At 43.8% G+C, this 27382-nt stretch overlaps 2 protein-coding genes across 30 annotated transcripts in view; both read left to right on the forward strand.

The window, feature by feature from the left end:
• The window catches only part of USP54 (ubiquitin specific peptidase 54), a 110601-nt gene extending 92339 nt beyond the window's left edge, over positions 1–18262 (forward strand). For 18 of the 23 annotated variants that reach the window (XM_036437693.2, XM_045581716.1, XM_036437689.2 and 15 more), the window contains 4 exons: positions 1410–2806; positions 9092–9210; positions 14697–14883; positions 16974–18262. In XM_036437693.2, coding sequence (XP_036293586.1) covers positions 1410–2806; positions 9092–9210; positions 14697–14883; positions 16974–17533 — 2263 coding nt within the window. In that variant the 3' untranslated portion in view covers positions 17534–18262. The remainder of the gene's footprint in view (positions 1–1409; positions 2807–9091; positions 9211–14696; positions 14884–16973) is intronic. The other 5 variants (XM_045581718.1, XM_045581724.1, XR_006741663.1 and 2 more) reach the window with 5 other exon arrangements.
• Positions 18263–20599: 2337 nt separating this feature from the next.
• The window catches only part of PPP3CB (protein phosphatase 3 catalytic subunit beta), a 56049-nt gene continuing 49266 nt past the window's right edge, over positions 20600–27382 (forward strand). For 3 of the 7 annotated variants that reach the window (XM_036437769.2, XM_036437773.2, XM_036437770.2), the window contains exon 1: positions 20600–20820. In XM_036437769.2, the coding sequence (XP_036293662.2) occupies positions 20601–20820 (220 nt within the window). In that variant the 5' untranslated portion in view covers position 20600. The remainder of the gene's footprint in view (positions 20821–27382) is intronic. The other 4 variants (XM_036437766.2, XM_036437771.2, XM_036437774.2 and 1 more) reach the window with 2 other exon arrangements.

A 27382-nucleotide genomic window follows, 5' to 3' on the forward strand; every position in this document is an offset into this window, starting at 1 on the left:
TAGACATGGCAATCCAAGCTACATTTCATGTTGTACAAGCCATGTGAATTATTTTGGGATTTCAGTGGCTTATTGACCCTCATGGAAGCAGAGAAAACAGTCTTCCTTGCTCAGATGAAACCATAGAGAAGTGACATGAAGATTTCCTTTGTTTTGCTTGGCTATGGTTAGGACTGGCCATTAGTGTAGTTCTCACAATTTAGCCCTTGAATTTGGTTGTTCCTTAGATAGATTTAAGTAAAAGTAAACATTGGCTGTTAATAAACCTGAGTAGTTTTCACAACATAAACATTATAAAAGCAGCTAGCATTTTTTTAATATCTGCATATGCCCAGGCACTAAGTTTAAACACTTTATGTTTTATTGTATTTAATTCTCACAATAAACTTAGGATAAGGACTATTATTTAGTGATACTGTATAAATAAAGAAATCAGGCTTAGAGGATAAGATAAGTAAGGTACACAGTATTATTCAGCTAATAAGTGGTAGAAGCGTGGAATTCAAATCCAGGTAGGTCTATTTGACTTCATTAGGCTTTCCATATAAATATAATATCATATTTTCCATAATGTTATAAGAGTGACTGAGTGACTGTACCCACAAAATTTTATAGCATATTGTCATGTAAATGTAATTCTTCTGTTGTATACTCCACCAGCAGAATGAGAGCCTGGGATCAGATATGTTTTGAATATAAGCAATTTAGGCAACTAAACTCTTTCCAGAAAACTTATGCCACTTGATGTATGTGAATGATCGAGGTTTTATTTTAGTTCTTCTAACTCAATTTTTAGGTCAGAAATACAAAACAATTAGTGAGAAATCAATATTAGTAAATACAGTTAATCCTGACTTCTACTCCCAAATTCCAAGACCTTACTTTGGGGAAACATCTCGGTGAATAATACAACCAAATTCAGATTATGAGAACATATTTGAAATGGTTGATGTTTATGTAACCCATGAGCCCAAATCACCATGTACTCTGCAAATATGGCCTTTTGGTTCTTTTGGCTGTTCTGCCTCTCAGGACCCCACATATGAGTGATTTCTAGGTTTTGCTTACTTTCCAGGTCATCTGCCTGTGGGACTAGCAATTTTTAAAAAAATTTGCAAGTAAAATATGATTGGAATAGGATGGTGTGGGTAGTAAAGAATATTGGCAAGGGCTTTACTTAATATTACTGAGTACAGTTTTGGTGAGGACATGTAATAAAGAAGATTAATATTTAATTGGGTGTGAGCAGACCATGTGTCTTCTCTTGTGACTTACTTGTGCTTGTCTTTCCATTTATTTTCACCATTCCTTCAGTGGATAGCTAGAACTTGGAACTGAATGAACAGTTTTTTTGTAAGTGATCTTGTCAATCAAGACAGCTTACACCTGGCTCTCTCCCTTTATTCCAGTGAACAGCCTATCCCGCTCCAAGTATTGTTAACCCGGGAGGCCCAGCTGGAACCCTACACGAGTACCGAGTTTGGGGCCAGTTCTTTCGTCTACTCATCTGCTTCCTGCCATGAGTCACACTCATCACTGTTCTCAGAGTCATCTGCCCTCTCTGCCCCACAACGTAACTCCCCCAGTAGGTCTGCCTCAAACCTTCCTAATTCAGCTGAGGTAGATAGCATTGACCCCTCTGTGTTCCACAGGCAGGGCTTACCTAAAACACCAGGGAGGACTGAGAAGAACTCTCATCATGCTTGGGAACCATTGGATGTACAAGAGGGAAAGCTGCAAGGCTACAGGGATGACAACAGCAGCTGCAACAGGTTGCCCCCTCAAGCAGGAAGAGGCATTGATCAAGAAGAGCTATTTCAAGAAAAGAGGGATACTGCTGACTCATCCCAGGCGATGGCTTGGTCACATCCACCTGGAACAGCTGGGTGTGAGAGAGGAGATGCACACACCCTAGGCTGTAGTCCTGCAAGTTCATCAGCTCAGCCTGGCCTCCCCCCTTACAGAGCCTGCCACCCTATAATGCCTGCTGCTTCCTCATCTGCGTTTCACTCTCCTGATACTGTGCAGAAAACTAACCAATGCCTCCAAGCCAAAAGCCTCACAACTTCGTTGACGTCAAAAGTGGACGGAAGCAGTGAGGAGCCCTGTAGGCCAGAGTTTCCGGGCACAAAGGGGCTTGTTCGCTCTCTGACAGAACAGTTCCAAAGGATGCAAGGCACCACCACCAGGGATGGCACAGGCTCCCAGGACAGAAGTGTTCCAAATAGTCGAAAGAAGAACCCTCTTCCTTCTGACTCTCAGCCTCCTTTCCCACAAGGTCAAGGGAAAGGCCATTGGCCTCGGGCTAAACAGCAACCCTCTCTGGATGGTAGGGACAGACTGCCTTCCCGGGAAGAAACTCCTGATCATCCTTCCCTTGTGATGAACTCTGGGCTACCTAATGGTGAAACTTCTTGGGGAGGACAACCCAGGTTGGCAGAGCCAGATATGTACCAAAGGAAGCCATCTCAAGTAAGAGATGCTAGGCCTAAGGAGTTAGGCGGCAATGTTGACTTGGGGACTCCCTTGTCTTTGGATTCCTGGGTGAATGTCACAAGGCTCTGTGATTCTCAGCTTAAACATGGGGCCCCTGGGCCAGAAACGAAGTCCTCCCCGAACAATCCCCGTACTTACGTAGCCTGTCCAGACAGAAACCATGTCTTTTTTCATCCACACTGGAACCAAGATACAGAGCAGGAGACCTCAGAATTGGAGTCTCTCTACCAGGCCAGCCTTCAGGCTTCTCAAGCAGGCTGGTCTGGATGGGGGCAGCAGGATGTGGCCTGGCATCCACCTAGCCAAACAGGTAAGCATGCTACCAGAGGTGGGTTCGGGGGACCTATAAAAGCTGAAAGCATGCCGAAACCAGTTTGGCTCAGTAGATAGAGCGTCGGCCTGTGGCCTGAAGGGTCCCGGGTTCGATTCCGGTCAAGGGCATGTACCTTGGTTGCAGGCACATCCCCAGTGGAGGGTGTGCAGGAGGCAGCTGATCGATGTTTCTCTCTCATCGATATTTCTGACTATCTCTCTCCCTTTCTCTCTGTAAAAAAATCAATAAAATATATGTATTCAGCCGAAACCGGTTTGGCTCAGTGGTAGAGCGTCGGTCTGCGGACTGAAAGGTCCCGGGTTCAATTCCAGTCAAGGGCATGTAGGTTGGTTGCGGGCATATCCCCAGTAGGGGGTGTGTAAGAGGCAGCTGGTCGATGTTTCTCTCTCATCGACGTTTCTAGCTCTCTAACTCTCTCCCTTCCTCTCTGTAAAAAAATCAATAAAATATATATATTTTGAGAGAAAAAAAAATATATATATATATGTATTCAAAAAGAGTAGGCCTTCCTTTCCCTGGCTGCTGGTACCGGATTCCCTCTGGCACCTGGGACCCAGGCTTCCATCTGGCCGCGAGCCAGTAGGCACCTGGGACCTGGGCTTCCCTTGCAGCCCCAGCTTTGTACAGAAGGACATCCAGTCTAATTAGCATATTATGCTTTTATTATTAAAGATATTGTTAACTATAGTCATAGTCCCCAGAACTTATAACTGGAAATTTATACTCTTTGACTAACATCTCCCCCAACCCCCCTGCTACACAATCCCTGGCAACTATCATTCTATTCTCTGTTTCTATGAGTATAAATTCCACATATGAGATCATATAATATTTGTTTTCCTCTGACTTGTCTTTTTTAAAGCTTTATTGTTATACTAGAGGCCCAGTGCACGAATTCCTGCACAGGTGGAGTCCCTCAGGGTGGCCTGCAGGGATTGGGCCAAAACCTGCAGTCCAATGCTGCCTGCCACTCCTGCCTGCTACTCCCATTCCTCCCAGCCCCTCTGCGCCTGCCACCCAGCCATGAGCCCTGCATCTGGCGCCCGCCCCAAGTGGGGGATGAGGCTAGGACATGATTGGCCCTCCGGTCAGACAGTGGAATGCCCTTGCCTGCTGGGGACCCGGATCCATCCTGCTGACATTCATGCCAGTTGTCGGGAGCCACCTAGTGGCTGCTTTTATATAGTTTCTTCATTTCAGAATGGGAAGTGGCAACAGTGCCTGAGGCCAAATTCTAGGAGGTGGGTAACTGTCAGGATCTTGCCAGTGGCACCAGTCTGTGGTGCTTGGCCTGTTCTCCAGAGAACAATTGAGAGCAATTGAGTGACCTTAGCATATAATTACCATATTATGCTTTGATTGGTTGAATGGACAACCAGACACTTAGCAGATTAGGCTTTTATTATATAGGCTAGCCAAAAATTGATTTAGTTATAGTACCCTCTCCTTTCCCTTTTCCACTGGATTATTTTAAAGCAAATCCCCAGACATTTCATCTATAAACTAGACGCCTGATGCACAAAATTCCTGCAAGAGTAGGCTTTCACAGCCACGATGGCTGCCTGGATCCCTCTCTCACAGCCATGGCAGCTGCCTTGATCCCATGGCTGCAGCCCCGGCTTCATTTGGAAGGTGGTCTGGAAGGACATCTGGTTTAATTAACATATTATACTTTTATTGTTATAGACTCTAGGCCTGATGCATGAAATTCGTGCCAGGGGCTCGGCCCTCACAGCCACGGTGGCTGCCGCAGCCCTAGCAGCCCTGGCTTTGTCTGGAAGGACATCCAGAAGGTCATTTAGCTGTCCAGTCTAATTAGCATATTATGTTTTTATTATTATAGATTTTATTATTATAGATAGTTTAGGATCTATCTCAAAGAAATAAAGAGTTTTATTATTTTTTTAAAATATTTTTTTATTGATTTTTTTTTTACAGAGAGGAATGGAGAGGGAGAGGGATAGAGAGTTAGAAACATCAATTTAGCTGCCTCCTACACACTCCCTATTGGGGATGTGCCTGTAACCAAGGTACATTCCCTGGACCAGAATTGAACCTGGGACCCTTCAGTCTGCAGGCCAATGCTCTATCCACTGAGCAAACTGGTTAGGGGGCTAAAAGACTGTTTTACTTACTTATTTGTTTTTTGTTTTTTATTTTTTGAAAGTTTCAGCTTTTATTTTTTCTTTAATTTAATAAATCTTCATTGTTCAGATTATTACAATTGTTCCTCTTTTTTCCCCCATAGCTCCCCTCACTCGGTTTCCACCCCACCCCCTTCCCTTATTTCCCAACCCCTTCACTGTCTTACGATTTTTGTCCGGTCTCTTCCTGCACCCTTTTCCCCCCGAGAATTTTCAGTCCACGCCCTTTCTATTCCACTGATTCTATTATATTCATCAGTTTATTCTGTTCCTCAGATTTTTAATTCTCTTGATTTTTAGATTCACTTGTTGATAGATATGTATTTGTTGTTCATAATTTTTATCTTTACCATTTTCTTCTTCTTAAAGAATACCTTTCAGCATTTCATATAATACTGGTTTGGCAGTGATGAACTCCTTTAGCTTTTTCTTATCTGTGAAGCTCTTTATCTGCCCTTCAATTCTGAATGATAGCTTTGCTGGGTAGAATAATCTTGGTTGTAGGTTCTTGCTATTCATCACTTTGAATATTTCTTGCCACTCCCGTCTGGCCTGCATAATTTCTGTCATATGGGTGCTGATAATCATATGGATGCTCCCTTGTAGGTAATTAACTGTTTTTCTCTTGCTGCTTTTAATATTCTCTCTTTGTCTTTTGCTCTTGGCATTTTAATTATGATGTGTCTTGGTGTGGTCCTCTTTGGATTCCTTTTGTTTGGGGTTCTGTACGCTTCCTGGACTTGTAAGTCTATTTCTTTCACCAGGTGGGGGAAGTTTTCAGTCATTATTTCTTCAAATAGGTTTTCAGTATTTTGCTCTCTCTCTTCTTCTGGCATCCCCATTATTCTGATGTTGATACGCTTGAAGTTGTCCCAGAGGCTTATTACACTATCTTCAAATTTTTGGATTCTTTTTGCTTCCCGGGTTGAGTATTTTTTTGTTTCTTTGCATTTCAAATCTTTGACTTGATTCTTGCATTCCTCTAGTCTGCTGTTGGGTCTCTGTATAATTTTTTTTTAATTTCACTCAGTGTATGTTTAATTTCTAGTTGGTCCTTTTTCATATCCTTGAGAGTCTCACTAAATTTATGGGCCTTTTCTAGGAAATTATTGAAAAACCTTATAACCGTGCTTTTGAACTCTATATCCAGTTGTTTGTTTTCCTCCATTTATTTTGTTTGTGATCTGTTTTTTTGTCTCCACATTTTCACTGCTTTTCTGAGTTAGTAGGGTAGCTTTGTGTGTTAGGTGTCCTATATGGCCCAGTGGCTCAGCCTCCCCAGTTACCTGAGGTGGACACTCATTTCCCACCTGCTAGGGAAAGCCAGCGGTACTCAGCAGTCAGTCCTTTCTTCGCGCACTCGCGCGTGTGCCTCCAGACCTCTGCCTTTCGCCTCCCCTGAGTTTCTGCCCGACAGTCCAGATTCCCCCCATATAAGCCTGGGTCCCCAGGGTCTCACCCAGAACTGGGGTTCAGTGCAGTCGGAACTGGGGTTCAGCGCAGTCGGGAGCTTTTGTCTCCTTCCCGCTAGAGAAAGCCAGCCAGGCACTCAGCCGCCCGAGTGCGTATCTCCATACCTCAGCCTTTTGCAGCTCCTCTGATTCTCTGTGTGCTTTCCTCTTTCCTTCTAGTTGTAGAATTTCCACTCAGCCAGCTTTCCTGTACTTCTGGATTATGTTCATTTTGTCTTTTAGTTGTAGTTTTAAAATTGTTGTGTGAGGCAGCAGTTTAGGTATTTATCTATGCCGCTATCTTGGCTTCTCCTATTATGGATAATTTTACTGTTTCTCTCTCCTCCCCTCACATTAATCCCTACCTTTTATTCCCACTTTCCCAGATAATAATATAATGTGCATATTTTTATTTTATTTTACTGTTTATAAAATCTTATATAGACCTAGATATAGTGGTTTTTTTTGGGGGGGATAATATTACAGGTTGTTTTTTGTTTTTTGCTTTTCATGAAAATCCCTCCCAAGTTGGGGCAGATGCCAAGGTTTCGGGCTTAATCCCCAGTAGGGGGCATGCAGAATGCAGCTGATCACTGTTTCTCTCTCCTCAATATTTCTCTCTATCTCTCTTCTCCCTTTCTCTCTTTCTCTCAAATCAATAAAAATATATTTAAAATAAATAAGTAAATTTTTCTGTGCTCTAATCACAAAAATTCCGAGTCAGTAGGTCTGTGGAGAGGTACATGAAGCTGTATTTTTTAAAGCTCCCAGATGAATCTGATGTGGTTTTAGAACAACTACATTTAAGTTCCAGGAAACATTAAATTATAACTGGTCTTCTTAGCTTAATATCAGCAATATCATGCATCAGCCTGATAACATATAGAATCAAAATATCAAATCAAGACAGGAATTGGTGATAGGCATAGATATATCAAATACAGGTCAAGGACATGTGCATCTTCAGAATGGAAGGCTTATTTAGTTATATTGGGGCAAGCCTCTTGGGAATCACATAACCAGTTTGTAGCAGTTCTTAACAGTCTAGCAGGATTTTGAGGAAGAGTTAATCATTTAGTGATTATTTAGAATTTAAGTGATTGAGTCCAGCTGGCATAGCTCAGGGTTTGAGCTTCAACCTATGAACCATGAAGTCATGGTTGGATACTGGTCAGTGCACATGCCCAGGTTACAGGCTCAATCCCTAGTGTAGGGAGTGCAGGAGGCAGCCGATCAATGATTCTCTCTGATCATTGATTTTTTTTTTCTCTCTCTCCCTCTCCCTTTTTCTCTGAAATCAATAAAAATATATATTTTTTTAAAAAGAACTTAAGTGATTGAGAGAAGCTAATGGAAATAAAAGCATTACACATAGAAAATGTTACTGAAGAGCTCCTATTTATAATATTAGGGAGCAAAAATTGGAAGACTTGAATTTAAAAAAATATATATTTTATTGATTTTTTTACAGAAAGGAAAGGAGAGGGATAGAGAGTTAGAAACATCGATGAGAGATAATCTCCATCAGCTGCCTCTTGCACACCTACTGGGGATGTGCCCGCAACCAAGGTACATGCCCTTGACTGGAATCGAACCCAGGACCCTTCAGTCCACAGGCCGACGCTCTATCCACTGAGCCAAACCGGTTTCAGCAGAAGACTTGAATTTTAATACTGGTTAAAGTACTTACTATCTGTCAGATCATGGAACTTATTTTCCCATAATGTGAAATGAGGAGGTTTGATAGGTGATTAGTCAATCATTTCAATTTCTAACTAGACTATAGACAGTTTCTTTGTCATCATAGATACTCTAGAGCACATGTGTCAAACACAAGGCCTGCGGGCCAAATCCGTCCCGCCAGGCCTTGCAATGTGGCCCGCACCGCGCTGTCATCACTGCACTCCGCTGCGTTTCCATCACAATGACAGTTTATGACTGTTCAGTAAACCATTCAGCCGGCAATTTAGGCTAGATTTTAGATTTTGGCCCCTTCTCTGATTGAGTTCGACACCCCTACTCTAGAGCAGTGGCTCTCAACCTTCCTAATGCTGCCACCCTTTAATACAGTTCCTCATGTTGTGGTGACCCACAACCATAAAATTATTTCGTTGATACTTCATAACTGTAATTTTGCTACTGTTATGAATTGTAATGTAAATATCTGTGTTTTCCAATGGTCTTAGGCGATCCTGCTAGTGGTTCCCACAGGTTGAGAACCACTGCTGTCCCCCCAACATAAAGAACTGTATTAAAGGTTCGCAACATTAGGAAAGCTAAGAACCACTGCTCTAGAGAATCACTGTGTTGGAAAATTCCCTCTGTATGTATTATAAGTCTTGGGGCCAAGTCTGACAGAAGCAAAGTTAATTTGTTTACAAAAAATGAAATGAGGCAAGATGGGGACATTCAACTATCTCTCCACGGAGCCCCTTCTCTATAAGATTCTTCAAGGCCTGTGCTCTGAGGCCTTCTTGTGGTCTATAAGAAACTACCCATATTCTGAAACTCCTGTTTCTACATTCCAGGAGCATACCCTCAATTAGATTTAGGGATGCATATTTGTTATTTAATGAAACAATTCCTGAACGTTGTGCTGTGAGGCTCAGAGTTTAGGCTCTAAGAAAAGGGATGGCTTCAACTTGTATTTACCTTTCCCTCCTCAGGCTCTGCAGATGACGTGGGAAGGAGGTTGCACTCAGCCCCTGGCCTTGGTCTCTCAAAGACCCCAACAGCAGAAATGGAGCAGAGTCTCCATGAAGCCAGCACAGTGCCTGCTTCTCAGGTAGCGGCCTCAGGTGCTGGGCATGGGGCGGGGTGTTGGGGAAGAAATTGTGGCGATATGAGCGGTTGGCTTGGTGGTAAGCAGGGGCATGGTAACGTGGAGCTATTAGATGAGAACCACGTCTATGGTCCAGCTTTTTTTGAGTGAGAGGAGATTGCCACTTGGGCACTACCTTTCAAATACATCTAATTCGGGTCTCTACTGGTGACTCCTACCTTATTCTCTCCCACATCCCTGGGGACAAGGCCTGTGGGAAAATCATAGGTCTGGTTTTATGTGTTTATCTATGTGTGTGTCTGTGTATTTGAAGGCTACTCCTTGTTGAGGCCCCAGCAGGGAGTATGGGGATAAACACAGTGCAGAGAATTTTTGCTGCATCTCATGTAACCTCAGTGGCACTGCTGTCTTAGAGTGGGAGGAGGTCCCAGTCTCTTCTCACAGTTTTGTAAGTGTCTGTCTATTCAGAGCACCTCTTTCTCTCGCTAGGTAAAATATGGTGTAAGTGAAAGGGAAGAAGAAACTGAAGGTTGTAATTTTGGGGGAAACTATGTGCACTCAGCAAAAATGAGGACACATAATCATTATTTTATTGACACACATTTAGCTGGAGTCCAGGGGAATGTCCATTCCCTGTAGCAGCTCTGCCAGGTGTGTAATAGGGTTTCCCAGGGTGAGAAGAGTCCTAGTAGCTTGAGAGAGTCTCTAAGAAGCAATGGCTGCTGATTTGGATCAGAACCCATTGCACTAGTCAGCGGAAGAGATGGGATGGAATGTTGTTTTGCTTTTCTCTCCATCTCATTACATGATTGAGTGAAGTCCAGTGTGCTTTCAAGTTGAAATGAAGCATTTGCATTAGCAATAAAAGAAAAATGATTATAAAATCCTCATTCTGAGGCCTTTCTTTTTTTTAATTTGTTATTTATTGATGAGAGAGAGAGAGAAAGATCAATTTGTCATTTCACTTATTTATGCATTCATTGGTTGATTCTTGTATGTGCCCTGACTGGGGATTGAACTATGACCTCCTGGTTCATAGGTCGATGCTCGACCACTGAGCCATGCCAGCTGGGCCTGAGGCCTTTCTTACATAATTAATGTGGTAATCTGTAGGTGAAAGGGACAGGGACACCCACATCAACAGAGATCACAAACTCAAATAGTTTCAGTGTCTGGGTTTATAAATTGTGCCTTTTGAGAAGTTCACACAGTTGCCCAGAGCAAGTTGAGTTTTCATTATAATAGAGGTCATGATGCAAAGCACCAGTGCACTGAACCTTGTTCACCAGGTTAGTTCAATAAAAATTTAGAAACAGGTTTTAAATATGTGGTATAAAAATAGAAAGAATTAATGAAATAGGGGCCAGTATGCAGATGCGCCAGGCTGCCAGCCAAGATGGGTGCCAGCAGGGGCCCCCAATCGCCCCACCAGTTGCCCCATAGATTGGTCCTGATCACCACCAGGTCTAGGGACCCTACCCTATATATTGGGAACGGTCTCCTAGATTTAAAAATTAAAACCTGGCAAGGCTACTCTAACACTGAAAAACAGGATGAGGCAGCGATGACATGCATGGACTCTGGCTTGCACATTTTGTGGTCATCCCTGATTCAGTTATTTAAATTCTCTCTGCTTCAGTTTTTCCACCCATAAGGTGGGGAAAATGGTACTACTGTCTCAGAAGGATAATGTTATATACTCCTTTTTATAATCAGGGCAAAATATGTAGCTGCCCATACAACTGCAAGATGCCTTTCACGTGTATGAAAAGTATGGTCACTGATGCATGCAGTGTTCCGGATTGTGAGAGGGATGTCCGACTGCTGGTTTAGGCCCGATTCAGGCCTAAACCGGCAGTTAGACATTCCCCAAGAGGTCCCAGATTGTGAGAGGGCACAGACTGGACTGAGCCCCCACCCCAAACCCTGGCACCCTGTGAACTAATTTTGTATACTGGGCTTCTAGTATATATATATAACAGGTAAAGGGACCTGAATTAAAAGAAGCTACTTTGGTATGGCAAAATTAGAGTCTGACAAGGGAAGGATGGAGAGTGTTGACAAGTGAGACTGGAAAGAATATAAACAAGGGTTATATCATGAACCACAGTAAGGAGTTTGGGAAGATAGAAGCGGACATACTAGAGAGCCAATTAGGAAGCAAAAATCCGTGGGTTGGTGCCTGCCTGCCTGGATATGGGGAAAGGAAAATTGATTGATATGGTATATTTGAAGGAAGAGAAGTAAGAATATATTTGAAGGAAGAGAATTATACAATTTTGGATGTATAGGGTGGGGCAAAAGTAGGTTTACAGTTCATATGGGAATCCTATCTAATAAAAGAGTAATATGCAAATTGACCATCACTCCAACACAAGATGGCCACCCCCATGTGGTCAAAGATGGCCACCCCTATGTGGACACAAGATGGCCGCCACAAGATGGCCAACAGGGAAGGGCAGTTGGGAGGGACCAGGCCTGCAAGGGAGGACAGTTGGGGGCAATCAGGCCAGTAGGGGAGGGCAGTTGGGAGGAACTAGGCCTGCAAGGGAGGGCAGTTAGGGGTGACCAGGCCCACAGAGGAGAGCAGTTGGGGATGACTGGTCCAGCAGGGGAGGGCAGTTAGGGGCGACCAGGCCTGCAGGGGAGGGCAGTTGGGGAGAACCAGTGCAGGGGAAGATAGTTAGGGATTACCAGGCCAGCAGGGGAGGGCAGTGTGTGTTTGTGTGTGTCTGTGTGTGTGTGTGTGTGTGTGTGTGTCCCAAGGGCTGGCAGGGGAGCAGTTAGGCGTTGATCAGGGTGGCAAGGGAGTGCTTAGGGATGATCAGGCTGGCAGATAGAAGCAATTAGGGGCAATCAGGCAGGTAGCAGGCAGGTGAGTAGTTGGGAGCCAGCAGCCCTGGATTGTGAGACGGATATCCGACTGCCCATTAAATGGCAGTCAGACATTTCTCAGGGGAGTCTCAGATTGGAGAGGGTACAGGCTGAGCTAAGGGACACATGCCCCCATGCATGAATTTCATGCATTGAGCCTAATAAATAATACAAGAACAAACTCTGTGTTTTGTGTAGTCATAACTGTAAGCCTGCTTTTGCCCATCCTATATTAAGCTTGAGTGGAGGTATGTGGTAGGCTTTAGGATGTGAGACATATTTGCTTGAAGTTGAGATTTGTGCATCATAGCCATTGAAAAGAGGAAAGGGGACTTTCCAAGAAGACCAGAATATATCCCTGAAGAGTGTCAGATTCAAGGTAGTTCTTCTGAAGAACTCAAAAAGGGGACTTGGCAAAAGGGACCAAAGAGATAGAGGGAAAACGGGAAAGTGTGGTGTCACTTTCATCTGCCCCGAAGAAAGGAATAGTTGTGGATTGGGAGATCTGGGGGAGATAAGAGATCAACCGAAGAACTTGAATGCATGCTTATAAGTACAAGCAATGGACACAAAACTCTGGGGAGGGAGGGCATGTATGGAAGGAGGGGGCAATGGTAAGATATGTACACAGATAATAATTTAATAAAAAATAAATAATTAATTTTAAAAAAAATAGTTGTCTGTGTCACATGCTAAAAGGAGCTGGTCCTTAGGCTAGATGATAAATGCCCATGTGCTATGCTATGGTAGATGCTGTGAGCATATTGATAAAACAACATAAATTCTGTCCTCGAATAGCTTGCAATCTAGTAAAGGAAATAAGATATACTGGCATATGGATTATTTATTTATTTATTAAATATATTTTATTGATTTTTTACAGAGAGGAAGGGAGAGAGAGATAGAGAGCTAGAAACGTCAATCAGAGAGAAACATCCACCAGCTGCCTCTTGCACTCCCCCTTCCGGGGATGTGCCTGCAACCAATGTACATGCCCTTGACCGGAATCGAACCTGGGACCTTTCAGTCCCCAAGCCGATGCTCTACCCATTGAGCAAAACTGGTTTCGGCAGATTATTTATTTTTTATAAAGTGCCTATAATATTCCAGGTGCTGGGGATACTGGAGTAAAAAGAAATGTATTCTACTAGGTTTGCACTTTAGTTCCCTCCATCTCCCCCTCATTGCCTAGACAAACAAGTTAATCCTAGACAATGAATGATAAAAAAGAATAAAACAAAGCAAAAGGGAAAAAGGAGTAAGGAGGTAACTGGTTATTTTTTTAAAATGTATTTTTATTGATTTTAGAGAAGAAGGGAGAGGGAGAGAAATAGAAGCATCAATGATGAGAGAGAATCATTGATCTGTTGCCTCCTGCATGTCCCCCACTGAGGATCGAGCCCCCAACCCGGGCATGTGCCCCTGACTGGAATTGAACCCGGGACCCTTCAGTCCGAAGGCCAGCGCTCTGTCCACTGAGCCACACCAGCCAGGGCCTCAGGGTTATTTTTGATAGAGTAGGGAGGGAAATCGGCTTAAGGAAGTAATATTTGGTCAGAGGCCTCAGTGATATGAAGGTATGAGCCATGGGAAGAGCATTCCAGCTAATAGAAGCAGTAAGTGTAAAGAGCCTAAGGTGAAATGAGCGTGGCATGTTTGAGGAACATTAAGAAGGTTAGCGTGTAAAAGGTGCAGGAATGGTGTTGGAGATAGATGAGAAAGATTGGCATTGCCATATCACATAGGAACTTGCAGGCCACAGTAATGAGGTAGAGGGCTATAGTGGAGATAGGAAGATCAGTTCAGATGTTGTCTCCAGGGCCCAGTTAAGTTGAAATATGAAACCTATTGGTAGAAATAACAGTACTTGGCAAAGGCAACAAATGGAATTGTGGATAAAAAGTGCAAAATTAAGGGCAATGTCAACATTTGAGTATGGATGGCTTTAAAAAATGTAGTACCTGGGGGAGGAGTTTGGAAGAATGTTGGTTACTTGTGTGCATATTAGTGTTTCACATGTTAAAAAGGGGAAGTTTCTGATATTTTTGCCACAAAAGTGAGTGACTAATGGAGTATAAAGCAGGGTATACTGGTAAGCATCAGAGGGTGCAAACTTGACAGGCAAACAAAGAGATTGTGGAATGTAGCAGTGAGAGGAAAGAAAATCTAGTAGTAGAGTTCTTGATGGTACACTGAAGGATATATATTTTGGTTTTCAATATTTAGAGAGAATATAGAATTTTCTTTTTCAATCTCTCAGGCTTTCGTCATTTCTCATTTCTTCTTTATTTTTAAATTTCTATTTCTCTCTCTCTAATTCTACTGTTAGCATTAAAGAGTTTGCTAAAGACGTAGATGGTGGGGTTGGGAAGATGAAGGCTACGAAGAAGACAAGAGAAGAGGATCTGCAGTTTGGTGTCTTCAGTTTATAGTGATCAGGAGTTTCTAACAAGACTAACAGGAAGAGTGACTGAGTAAATTGAGTTTTTTTCCAGAACAAGGCATGTTTGCACTTTAGTTCCCTCCATCTCCCCCTCATTGCCTCACTGTGTTTACCTAACCATATCCTGCTGTGTTAATTCTCATCTCTGTGTTTTTTGTCGTCTCATTATAAGGATTCATCAAACGCAAGGAAAAAGGCTTTGGAAACCGGGCACCGTTGTTCCAGCTCCTCTTCCCTCCCTGTCACTCATGACCCTCCTGTGTTTCTCCTTGGTCCCCAGCTCTACCCACCCCATCCACAGCTCCTGTCCCCAGAAGTCTTGATGCCAAGCATAGCAGGGGAGCCCCATAGACCCCCAGGTAACTCTCCCCAAGTCTAACATTATGTGCCCGAATGTGGTACCTTTCCAGGGACCTGAAGGTTCAAACTAGTCCACCTATAGGTAGGGGTGTGTGTGTGTGCGTGTGTGTGTGTGTGTGTGTGTCCCAAGGTGGGGTTGTAAAGGGGTAAGAAGTATTGTTTTAGGATGAAGCATTGAGCTAGATGAATTGTGATTGAGTCATTTCTTGGGCAACATGCTTCTTAGACTAAAGGTCTGAACCAGAGTTGCCAGAATCTAACTACTCATGAAAATGAACTGCTTCAGTCCTGATAGAATAAGCTTTTAAGTGACCCAGGGTAGTTAATACCCAGTCTTTAGGATTCCCCCCCCCCGCCCCCCAAAAAACAGCAACAAAGTATCATCTCTATTAGTTTTCTCTCCTTCTATCCCCTAAGTGTCAGTTGAAGGATGGTTTAGAAGACAAGGAGTGAATGGGAGATTTGGGAAGACCCTGTACATGGAATACTCATGCCACATATACAGATCCAAACAATCCTGGGAAGGTGGGCAGCATCCATCTGGCTTTCTACTAGTACATAGTGAGATTTGCTTCCTTTCCTCTTCATGGGCTGAATCTACAGTTTAAGGCACTGATTCTCATGGGAAAGGGGAAGGAAGGGATACTACCCTGTTTCCCCGAAAATAAGACAGTGTCTTATATTAATTTTTGCTCCCAAAGATGCGCTAGGCCTTATTTTCAGGGGATGTCTTATTTTTCCATGCGCTAGGTCTTATTTTCGGAGGATGTCTTATTTTCGGGGAAACACAGTAGCATCTATCCCCCAAACAAGGAATTATCAGCTCCAAATATCAGAGTTTTAAGGTTGAGAAACTTAAGGTTGGCTTATGGATATAAATGCCTTAGGGCAGGGGGTGGTTGTGGTTATATTGTAGAAGAGAGAGTAATATTGTTGATATTACTATATTTTTGTTGTTGATGTTGTTAATTCTCACCCGAGGATGTTTTTCCATCCATTTTTGAAAGAGAGAGAGAGAGAGAGAGAGAGAGAGAGAGAGAGAGAGAGAGAGAGAGAGAGAGAGAGAAAACACATCCATGTGAGAGAGACACATCAATTGGTTGCCTCCTACACGGCCCGACCAGGGCTGGGGTCCGAGCCTGCAACTGAGATACATGCCTTGTCTGGAATCGACCCCGGGACCCTTCAGTCCATGGTCCAGCATTCTATTCACTGAGCCAAACTAGCAAGGACTGTGTCCACATTTTAGCTATAATAGATTTAGATAAGAAGGCCTTCTGGATAGGTGGACTTTCTTTCTTTCTTTCTTTCTTTCTTTCTTTCTTTCTTTCTTTCTTTCTTTTTTTAAAATATATTTTTATTGATTTTATACAGAGAGGAAGGGAGAGGGACAGAGAGTTTGAAACATCGATGAGAGAGAAACATCGATCAGCTGCCTCCTGCACACCCCCTACTGGGGATGTGCCTGCAACCAAGGTACATGCCCTTGACTGGAATCGAACCCAGGACCTTTCAGTCCGAAGGCCGACACTCTATCCACTGAGCCAAACTGGTTTCGGCTAGAAGAGATTTTTAAAGTTATTTTGTTTATTTTGCATAAAGGAGAATTAATATGTAGAAAAGACATTGCACATTGAATATGTGTGAGGTGAGAACACATGCAGAGATCTCAGAATGTGCAAGAATGTAGCAGAGACAGTTTAACTGGAGTAAAGGTACCACGTTAAGAAAATGAGTGATGTTTTGGAGTGGTGGCTCTAGGAGTAGAGCTGTCACAATGAGAGTATACATTTGCAATATTAGGGAGACGTTCTGGTGTGTGTGTGTGTGTGTGTGTGTGTGTGTGTGTGTGTAGTGGAATGAAGTATGGCAGCATCCAGGAGACTACTTTATTTGCCAAGGTTGAAGGTAAGAGACTTGATTTGATGTAATTAAAAGTGAAATTAAAAGCAAAGGTAGGCTCCTCCTTCCCTTTGTGTGTATGCTGTTAGAGGGATGGAGAGTTGGGAGGAACAGCCAGGCATGGTCCTCTGGGAAGGAGAACGGTTTACTGAAAGTGCTCCATCTTTGGTTTTTTTTCTCTCCCCAGGAACTTCAAGGAGTGCCCAGCCGTTTCTGGCTATGTGTGACAGGTGTGAAACTCCCCAAGGGGTCAAGTACACAGGAACAACTTTGAACTACCGGAGTCTCCCCCATCGTAACAGAACAGATGCTTCTTGGGGACTGTGGTCGGAGGCCAACCAGCATATTGGGGCTAGATTCTTGACTACTCCAGGGTACAGGCCTCAGCTAACCCACTCTGCCACACTGCCTGAAAGACACCAGGGCCATCATGTTCCTCATGCTCAGTCATGGGGAGATCTTTCCCATTCGCCCTCCCCGGCTCCCCTTGTCCACCCTGTGCCCCCACCACTAAGCAGTCTTCACGTTCCCCTGAGGTCAGCTTGGAATTTGGGTCCTGTCCCAGGGTCTCGATCCCCTGGTCCTCGGAGAGTCGATATGCCCCCAGATGATGACTGGAGGCAAAACAGTTACACCCCACAACCTGGGCCCCGGAGGACGGGGGCACAGGCGTTTCTGTATGTCCCAGCAGACGCCCCTCGGAGAGAGCAGTGCAGGGCCAGAGCCCTGCAGCACAGCAGGTGGTGAGGTCAGCCCTTCCTTCCCTGGAGCCACCGCGTGCTTTTCACACCGTGCTGTGGCAGAGCTCACCTACATCCCTGCCAGGGCTGTGCGAATCTCATCTCATCGGAGAGCTGGCAGTTTCTCCTAAGGGTGCCAGGAATCTCTAATGTGATACGGCTCTTTGAGAAGGAATATTTGAAATTCTAATTTCCATTCACCTAGCAAAAGGAAGCAACTGCTATTTAGGGCTTTATTTGAGCCACTTTAAAAATGAATCCATATTACTCTGGACACTAGCCATTCCTTAGGTCATCACTTTAGTCCTGGATACTTTATGCCCATACCTGTATCTGAGCCCTCATCTTCTGCTCCTCTACTATATTACCAATTTCTACTCTTCATTTTATCTACCTATCCATATTTCCTGTCTTCCCCAAACCCCCTTCAAGGGACATGAAGCCCTGTGGTCCTTGTCCTGACCCCAGGAAGCCCATCTACCCAAGTGTTATAGACTGCCAGCCCTCCCTGTGCTCCCAAACCTTAGGCCTAGAACGCGGAACTGCCAACATTTGCCCTCTGAACAGAAGGAGTTGGGCACACTAATACACCCTCTTGTCTCAGCAGAGAGTCATTACTGCCACTTGCTCAGCCTCCATTGTAAACCCTCAGAGTCAGCTGACCTATTTTAGGGCCAAACATACTGTTTTTGTAAAGTATTTTTCATTAATAAATCTATAATATAGTTCTATTTAATTCCTTGTCATTTAATTGTCTTTTTAAGCTCTTTTTTTAATGCACTTGTTCTTTTATGTTGGTGTGGGCTGGCCTGGATAAGCAATAAATACCAATTCAAACACACACACACACACACACACACACACACACACACGAGGCCCCATGCTCGAAATCCGTGCACTCAGTAGTGGGAGGGGGTCGGCCCCTCGGCCCAGCCTGTGCCCTCTCACAGTCCGGGAGCCCCTGGGGGCGTGGGCCCAAGCTGACAGTGGGACATCCTCAGCACTGCCACCGAGGCAGGAGAGGCTCTCTCCACTGTCGCTGCGTTTGCCAGCCGTGAGCCCTGCTTCTGGCTGAGCAGCGCTCCCCCTGTGGAATAAAAACCCCTTCTCCAACATCCCCCAAGGGGTCCTGGATTGCGAGAGAGCACAGGCCAGGCCGAGGGACCCCCACCCGTGCACAACTGAGGCCAGGGAGGGACCATGGGAGGGCTCCAGGGTGTGTCTGGCTTGTCTCACTCAGTACCAATGGGCCGGACCCCAGCAGCAAGCTAACCTACCAGTTGGAGCACCCGCCCTCTGGTGGTCAGTGCACATCATAGCGAGCAGTTGAGCACTTTAGCATATCATTAGCATATTATGCTTTGATTGTTTGAACGGATCACTGGATACTTAGCATATTAGGCTTTCATTGTATAGGATATAAATGGCTTTTGAATGAGTGAAAGTGAGGAGCCAAAGAGTTTAAGGGTTGAAGGATATATATTGAAGGGAGGAGTCAATGTGCTCTAAAATGGAGTAACTTTCCTTGTTATTGCTGCCACCAGTATATTTTCTACCCCTTTCCAAGAGGCACTAAGTACAGTACGAGCTTTCTCCTTCCCTCCTTAGGGAGATTTTCTAGAGATTCGAACTCCTTTTATAAATTTACTCTTGATCTATGCATCTTGGTACTCCCCCTCCCTTGCTCTTTCCGTAACTGCTCCTCCCTTTCCATCCCCTTGCAATTATTGCATTTCCATGCCTAAAGTCCACTTTTATCCCTGTCTCACTCCCAAATCCTCCTCCCTCTAAGAGGTATTTTGTATGCTCCTTTTGCAAAGACTATCTGTTGGGTATTCCTCTTCTCTCTTATCTCAGGCCTCAGGATCATAGAGTTTGACAAAAAGAAGAGGTAGAGTGATGCTCTTTGAGACCTTTGGACCCCTGCTTACCTAATTCTCACCCATTGTGAACAGAGTCTGAGCACAACCAGCACTGAGCAGGAGGATGGGCAGGAATTCTCACTCCTCCCACTTGCATCCTGTGCCATCAAGATACATACATCTTAGTGGATGTGCTGGTCTCTATCCATGATCCTTTACATCTGCTGGTGACACACTCTACTAATAATTATTGATTGAGTAGTCAATCAGATCTTTTTTAAATATATTTTTTATTTACTTCAGAGAGGAAGGGAGATAGAAACACATCAGTGAGAGAAAAACCATTGATCAGCTGCCTCCTATACGCCCCCCACCATGCCCACAACCCAGGCATGAGCCCACAATGGGAATAGAACCGTGACCTCCTGGTTCATAGGTCGATGCTCAACCACTGAGCCAGCCAGGCATCATCAATCAGTTCTTGTCCCACTGTCCTCTTTCCCACGAATATCCGCCCCTACTTAGGTTTCATAAGTCACCTGTGCCAGGATTCTGTATGTGCACAGAAACACCACATGAGGTATTTCTTATGAGGAACTAATTTCCAATTCTCTACTTATTCCTCTGCCTTCCAAAGCTAATTCCTGTATGAATCAAGAGGTAGGTGTGTTCTTTTCAGGTGAATCTGCAGACGCTTGGCTATCTTTTCATGCCATCCCTTCCCTTCCCTTTCCTATTTGGTTCTTAACCTTGGAGCCTAAACTTCCCTGCCTGCATTCATTCTGACTCTGTGCCATCAGTCTTAACAATTCCAGGTTCTAAACACAAGGGCCAGATTCTCTCTCAAACACCACTTTTTGAACGATCACTTTGTAGAACCTGCAATGCCTCCTCTTTCTCTTGTCCCTTACCAACCAGAGTGCCCAGATCTGGTAGCCAAATTGTTATACACTTGTTCTTCTCTATTAGTAGGAGGTTCTGAGATGTCATCACGTCTTTGCATCTCACTGGAAGCTCCATGAGAGCCCGTGCTGCCTCCCAGCACTCCTTCCCCACAGCACCTAGCTGTGGGCAGCTAACTCCTCAGACTCCGGTTTTGTGCCTGCCCGGAATTTTAACCCGATCCCTTGGCCTCGTCCCGCTCCTCCGGCCTCAGTAATTTTGACCGAGTCCCTAGAGCCTGCCCCGCCCCCGCTCCCGCGCGCGCGGTGCATGCCGGTCCTAGCCCCTCTGTCGGGAAAGAGGGTCCGCCATGTTCCCCGGCGGCGCCGCCGCTTGGCTCTGGTAGCCGCCGCCCCCGCCCCCAACCCCGCCCGGCCCAACGCCGAGCCGAGCCCCGGGCCCAGCATGGCCGCCCCGGAGCCGGCCCGGGCCGCACCGCCCCCGCCCCCGCCCCCGCCGCCCCCTCCCGGGGCTGACCGCGTCGTCAAAGGTGAGAGGTGGACGGAGCCCCGGGGGCCCGGCCCGAGGCGCCGAGCGAGGGCGGGCGGAGAGCGTCCCTCCGGAGCGGCCCGGGAGGGCGGGCGAGTGACTGGCTGCCTCCCTCGGGGAGTGGCCCCTGGGCGGGCCCCGCGGGGCTGGGCCGGGCCGGCGGCGGCGGCGGCGGCGGCTCCGGGCTCGCCGGCCTGCGGGCCGGGCCGGGCCGGGGCGGGGCGGGGCGGGGGCTCCGCGCGCGGGTCTCGCGGCCGCAGGGCTGAGGCTGCCGGGCGCCGCGACCGGCCCCTTCCCTTCCCCGCGGGGAGCTTCCCGCTCTGCGACAGCTGCAGCCCGGCTGCCGGCGGACCGGGGGCCCAGACCGCCGCCGCGGGGCGGGTGCGGAGCGGCCGGAGAGCTCGGCTGTGGCCCACGCCCGCGCCCCGGTGACAGCCGCCCGCCCCGCGCGCCCCCACTTACAGCCGGGCCCCGGGCTCCCCGGGACTCCGCGGCCACCCTGCGCGGGGGACACCCTATGGGACTAGACCAGGGTGAAGGGACCAGGGAGGATGTGGGGACCCGGCTCTACGTGCAGAATAGATGGCGAGAAAAGTCAGCATAAAAGACCCCCTAAAAAAGAGCCTCGTGGATAGAAAGAAGCATTGACAAAATGTAGAAAACGGGCGACACTGGTCAAAGGCCTAAAGGGGTACTACTTACCCCTTCCCTTTTGAGCAAGCACACCCATGCGCTCCCCGTAGAAGGGAAAGTTAAATATTTCTCAGCTGGGGCCGAATTTATGGGTGTTTACCCACAACAGGTCAGCAGATTAACTTAAAATAGAAAAATAGAGGGCTGATGGAGAGTTACTTAGACAACTCCATGCTTTCTGGGAGAGCCCATCAACTGCAAACACTTACGTGGAGGTGGAAAACGATTTGGAATGGTCTTTTTTTCTTTTCTTTATCATGTTGCTTGGTCAATAAATTGAAATCATTATAGAATAAAGTTTTTTTTATTGTATTATGTTTATTTTTAAAAGATAGATTATTTATTTTTAAATTTAGTTTCTCAAATATACTGGCACAATGTTTAAACACTGTTAAGCCTAGTGACCAGGTATGTTTCCATTAAAATATTTAAAAACAAGAAAAAGTTTTTCCTTTGTGTTATTTTAAGTTTTCGATTTGAGCCCCCTTTAATAATAACACTAATTTGTAACCAGGCTTCTCCAAATAATTTTTAAAAGTTAGTGGTATGTCCGGCTGGTCCAGTCATTGGAATGAGTTGAATGAAGAGTTTATGGGATCCTGGTCCTGTGAAATCTTTTTAAAAAGAGAAAGATTGGTAGTTCAGGCATTCATCCTATTGTGAAATACTGGAGTTTTGTCCAGGTGGCACGAGACATGGGCTGCCTCTTCATTTTCTGATTCTATATCTGTGTTATATGGTCATTTCCTGGGCACTTTCACCCTATTAGATGGTACAACCAATCACATTTCTGAACAATGAGTTTATGCTATTCTTATGCTGTGTATCTTATTGTTTTGTGTTACACTCACACACACACACACACACACACACTAGAGGCCTGATGCACGAAGATTGTGTAAGAATGGGTCTTCCTTCCCCTGGCTGCTGGCACTGCCTTTACTCCAGCCAGAGCTGCCTTTCTGCCTTCCCATGCTGCCCAGAGGCCTGGAGCAGGTGGGGTGGTGCAGAATGCAAGCAGCCTGCCCTGCCTTGCCCCCAGCTGCTTGGCACCTGTATATGCAAATTAATCAGCCATCTTTGTTGGGTTAATTTGCACAATCACTCCTGATTGGCTGGTGGGCATCCTGAAGGTACAGTCAATTTGCATCTTACTCTTTTATTAGTGTAGCTACCTGTGTGTGTGTGTGTGTGTGTGTGTGTGTGTGTGTATATATATATATATATATATATATATATATGGTAATGTCTTCCCTGTACTTCTTAAATACAGTAAAAGTAAGATTTTAAACAAGGTGTATTCCTTAGGGGTAAGGTGTGATTCCCAAACAGTCATATTTGAATATGGAATAAAAATAATTTGACTTAGTAAATAGAAAATCATAGTTAAGTAGAGTTTATGTATATAAGATCTCATGTACAAAATAGTATATTTTTCATCAAGATAACTTTCATTTATTGTGTTTGTTAGCCAGTTGAAATGCCTTATATGGATCACGTGATTATAGAGATAGTTTGCAACAGACTAGTTTGCACATGGAGTCTCATCTCTGGCTTACTCAGAAATTACTGGGAAATTCACCTTTCAGACAGAAAACCATTTTTAGATTTCATCTTCCGGCTTCTTTCTTGCATTCTCATTCAATAATTGTATACCATAATGTTATATTTGATGACAGAGAAGCTATCTACAGTGTTAATTCAATCAAGTTTAAAACTTGTTAAAATCCAGATTTTTTACAAAGTACAATATGTGCTAGTTTTGCAGCTGTACCATTTCATATTAGTAATATTATAGAGACCATCATTGGTATTGAATACAAGTAGTCGTTTCACCCTGAAACTTTTCCTTTTCTCAGTTTTATACTCTTACACTTGTAGTAGTCAAGAGACCTGTATTTTATAGTCACATGAATTTTAAGGGGGGGGGGGATATATAGATTTTTCAGTGTTGAGTATCAGATGCCTGAAATTCACTTCGTGTGAAGTTTGAGACATTGGAATACTGTAGGTGATTCATGTATAAATGTAATTAGCTCTTCACTGAAATTATCATTGGTAATTCCATATCACTAATAATGAGTAATTAGGTTTTCTGGTTAGTTAAAGCAAATTTAGTTCTGAGCCTACTCCAGCTGTTGGCTCTGGTATAATTCTTCTCCTTTAAAGTTTATGTAGCCCAAGTGCTTTAGGTGAGAATAGTATGCCCTCTTAACTATTTTCTGTTAAGCATTTTTCTATTCTTTTAGATAAGAAGTTGGAAACAAGAACATAGAAACAAACTAGGAAAAATAGCTAACTGCATAAGTGCCTTCCTTTCACATCAGCAAAGTTGGTTTAGGTAATTAAAGCACAAAACTTAGAGTTTTATGTATATTGCTCTCCTTTCTCCCCCCATAACTTGCTTGACCTGAATTGTCCAGACACTTCCTTTTCTTTTCAGATACTTTAAAAATGTACCTACTCAGATTTGTAAGACTAGATTGCCCTTTGAGGTGATTGAATCTTTTAGTCTTGATTTTTTTTTAAAGTCTACTTTATTACTTAAAATGCATTGTCTGTATCATGTGTATGTTCATTTTAGCATACACAATGTGACTTTCTTTTGGATTCAATATTTCTTTTTGTCTCATTTCTTAAATTATCAGATTTTCTGATTAAACAAAACACTGAAGTATATGTATTTTAAATTTTAAAGCTGATATATTTCTGGTGGGCAGCCTTTGATTTATTTAGGTTCTGTTGCTAGCCTGCCCTGCTTAGGTTAATTGGCTTAAGTGTTTTCCAGTACCTTAGCTTTTTTAGGTTTGCTTATTTTTCATTACAGATTTTTATTTTATTTATTCTTTAACATTTTTATTTCAGAGAGGAAGGGAGAGGCAGAGGGAGATAGAAACATCAATAATGAGGGAGAATCATGGGTCAGCTGCCTGCAGCACCTCCTACACTGGGATCAAGCCCACAACCCAGGCATGTGCCTTGACCAAGAATTGAACCGTGACCCTGGTTCATAGATCAATGCTCAACCACTGAGCCACACTGGCCCGGCTCATTACAGATTTTTAGATGAAACACATAGCTACTTCAGTGTTTCTTGCTAATTCTGTTTCATTATATTTTAAACCAACTTGAATTTTAATTTAATTTAAAAAAAAATATATATATACACATATATATATATATATATAATTTTATTGATTGATTTCAGAGAGGAAGGGAGAGGGAGAGAGAGATAGAAACATCAATGATGTGAGAGAATCATTGATTGGCTGCCTCTTGCACACCTCCTACTGGGGATGGAGCCCGAAACCCAGGCATGTGCCCTTGGCCGGAATCGAACGTGTGACCAGGCTGACGCTATCTATTGTGCCTAACCAGCTAGGGCTTGAATTTTAATTTCAGAGATATTTTGTGGACTTGCCTATGTAAAAAGATAGCTCTTAAGACTATTTTTTCTATCCCCATTAAACTCTAATGTCTAATAAAATAATTCTTCAGTACTATGTGTCCTAGAGAAAGCAAAGGAACAGAGAATATTGTGTGTGTGTGTGTATGAGAGAGAGAGAGAGAGAGAGGGAAGGAGGGAGGAAGGGAGGGAGGGAGGGAGGGAGAGAGAGAGAGAGAGAGAAAAAACACGAACATACTGTGGTAACAAGACATCTTAGAAGGAAAATGCCAAGGAGGAAATATAGCTGCTTAATAGTGAGGCAAAGGCTTTTCAGGTTCAGAACCTTTGAATGAATTGGTGAGAGTTGTAAGTGCCAGGCTGGTATTGCTCAGGGGTTCCATGTCAACCTATGAACCAGGAGGTTACAATTCGATTGATTCGTGGTCAGTGCACATGCCCCAGTTTCAGACTCGAGTCCGAATCGGGGCATGCAGGAGGCAGTTGATCAGTGATTCTCTTTCATCATTGATGTTTCTATCTCCCTCTCCCTTCCTCTCTCTCAAATAAATAAAAACATTAAAAAAAAAAAAAAAAAGCTGTAAGGAAGTTTAGTGAAAAGAACCTTGATTTATTACACGAGTTATATTTTACTGCCTATCATCTGACTTTATTTCATCATAAAAATGCTTATGCACAGATAAAATAAGCTGAAGCTAATTGGATATCCTTGTTTGGTATGTAAAATTTAGTTTGATACCTCAAATAGAAGATATTTATTAAATGCTTGCTGTATGTTAAAACTGCAGAAGAACGAGATGATAAAATATAGTATTGGTTCTTGGAGAAATAAGTACCCATGAAAGGTTATGTATCACATGGACGGTGTGTTTAATAAGTGTGAGCTGAGAGGCAGAGCCAGAACTCAATTGTTTGAGTTCAAAGGAGGTTGTGATGACTCTGGGCTGGAATGGTCTAGCAAGAGTTTGTGTAGGAGGAAGGGTCCTTGAAGGATGGGTAGGTTTCAGAGAAGTAGAGGATTGGAACCAGTTATTTGTGCAACGTTTATTAAGTACCTGCTTTGTACCAGGTATTATATTAGACATGAAAGAATTAAATACATTAAGTAAGATGGATTCTCTTGGAGTGCCGGCAGTCTAGAGGAGACGTTATTGTAATAACTAATACAATAAACAGGTACAAAGCGCTGTTGGAGCTGTAAAAGAGGAATTGACCATCTTACCTGGAGAGAAAGCACCACCAAAGCTTATGTTTTGAGGTGGGCCTTAAAGGATAAGTAGAATTTCTCTGGATAGAAGTTATGGCTGGGTGGAGAAAATATTTTCTGGCAGCACAAACAGCAGCAGAAAGGCACGGAAGTGTTTTGTTGTTGTTCTTTTAAAGCGTGAAATATGTGACTGTGAAGTGATTGGCGAGTAATGGCAGGAGATGAAGTTGGAAAGGATCTTTTGTACACCAGTTGAAAAGCTGGAACTTAAGCTAATAAACAGTATGACCTCTGCATGATTAAGAACACAGGTTCTAGAGTTTGACTGTGTTTGAATCCTAGCTCTACTTAATAACTTTTTTACTGTGGACAATATACTTAATATCATTAAGCTCAATTTTCTCATCTGTGAAATGGAGTTAATGAAGTATTATTACGGGGTTTTTGAAGGGTTAATGAAGATAGTCCAGGTAAAGTGTGTACCACAATGTCTGGCCTGGCACATGATAAGTATTTTGCCATTGGTAGCCATCACCATTATTATTGTTGAAGGTTTCAAAGTAGATGAATGGTCCAATATCATAGTTTTGCAAGTTAACATGGTATTTTGTAGAACAAAATGTTAGGAGAGGAGAGGCTTAAATCATGATGTCAGAAGATTAATGGTGTAGTTCAAATACAGAATGACCAAGGCATGAATTAATGGAAAAAAGAGAAACGAGATATGACACAACTTATGGGTAATATTAAACAGTAGATATATATTGGATCAGTTATTGGATATGGGAATGAAAGGTGGAAGAGCAAAACTTTTTAAAGGAAACAATAATCCGACTAATTTTGCTTTAGGAATTTATTAAATTGATTAAATTTAGAGGCAGAGATTGGAATGACATGTGAAGACAAATTGAGAAGGTCCCTGAAAATATAAGTTCCATGCCCTGGCCAGGTAGCTTGGTTGTAGTGTTGTCCCAATATGCCAAGGTTGTGAGTTCCATCCCCATTCAGGGCACATACAAAAATCAATCAATGGATGCATAAACAAGTGGAACAACAAATCAATGTTTCCCTCTCTTCCTCTCTCTCTAAAAATCAAACAGTTAAAAAGAAAATAAGTTTCAGGCCTTTTTTCCCTTTCAGAAACTGCCCAAAGCTTTTGAGTAGGTTAATCTACGTAGTTGTGCTTTACACACTCAAGGGGGAGAAAAAACAGAGCTTAGATTTTTCTAGTACACAAAGTGGTAAGACCTTGAATTG

The sequence above is a fragment of the Pipistrellus kuhlii genome, unplaced genomic scaffold, assembly GCF_014108245.1.
Source record: "Pipistrellus kuhlii isolate mPipKuh1 unplaced genomic scaffold, mPipKuh1.p scaffold_m20_p_15, whole genome shotgun sequence".
Classification (NCBI taxonomy): Eukaryota; Metazoa; Chordata; class Mammalia; order Chiroptera; family Vespertilionidae; genus Pipistrellus; species Pipistrellus kuhlii.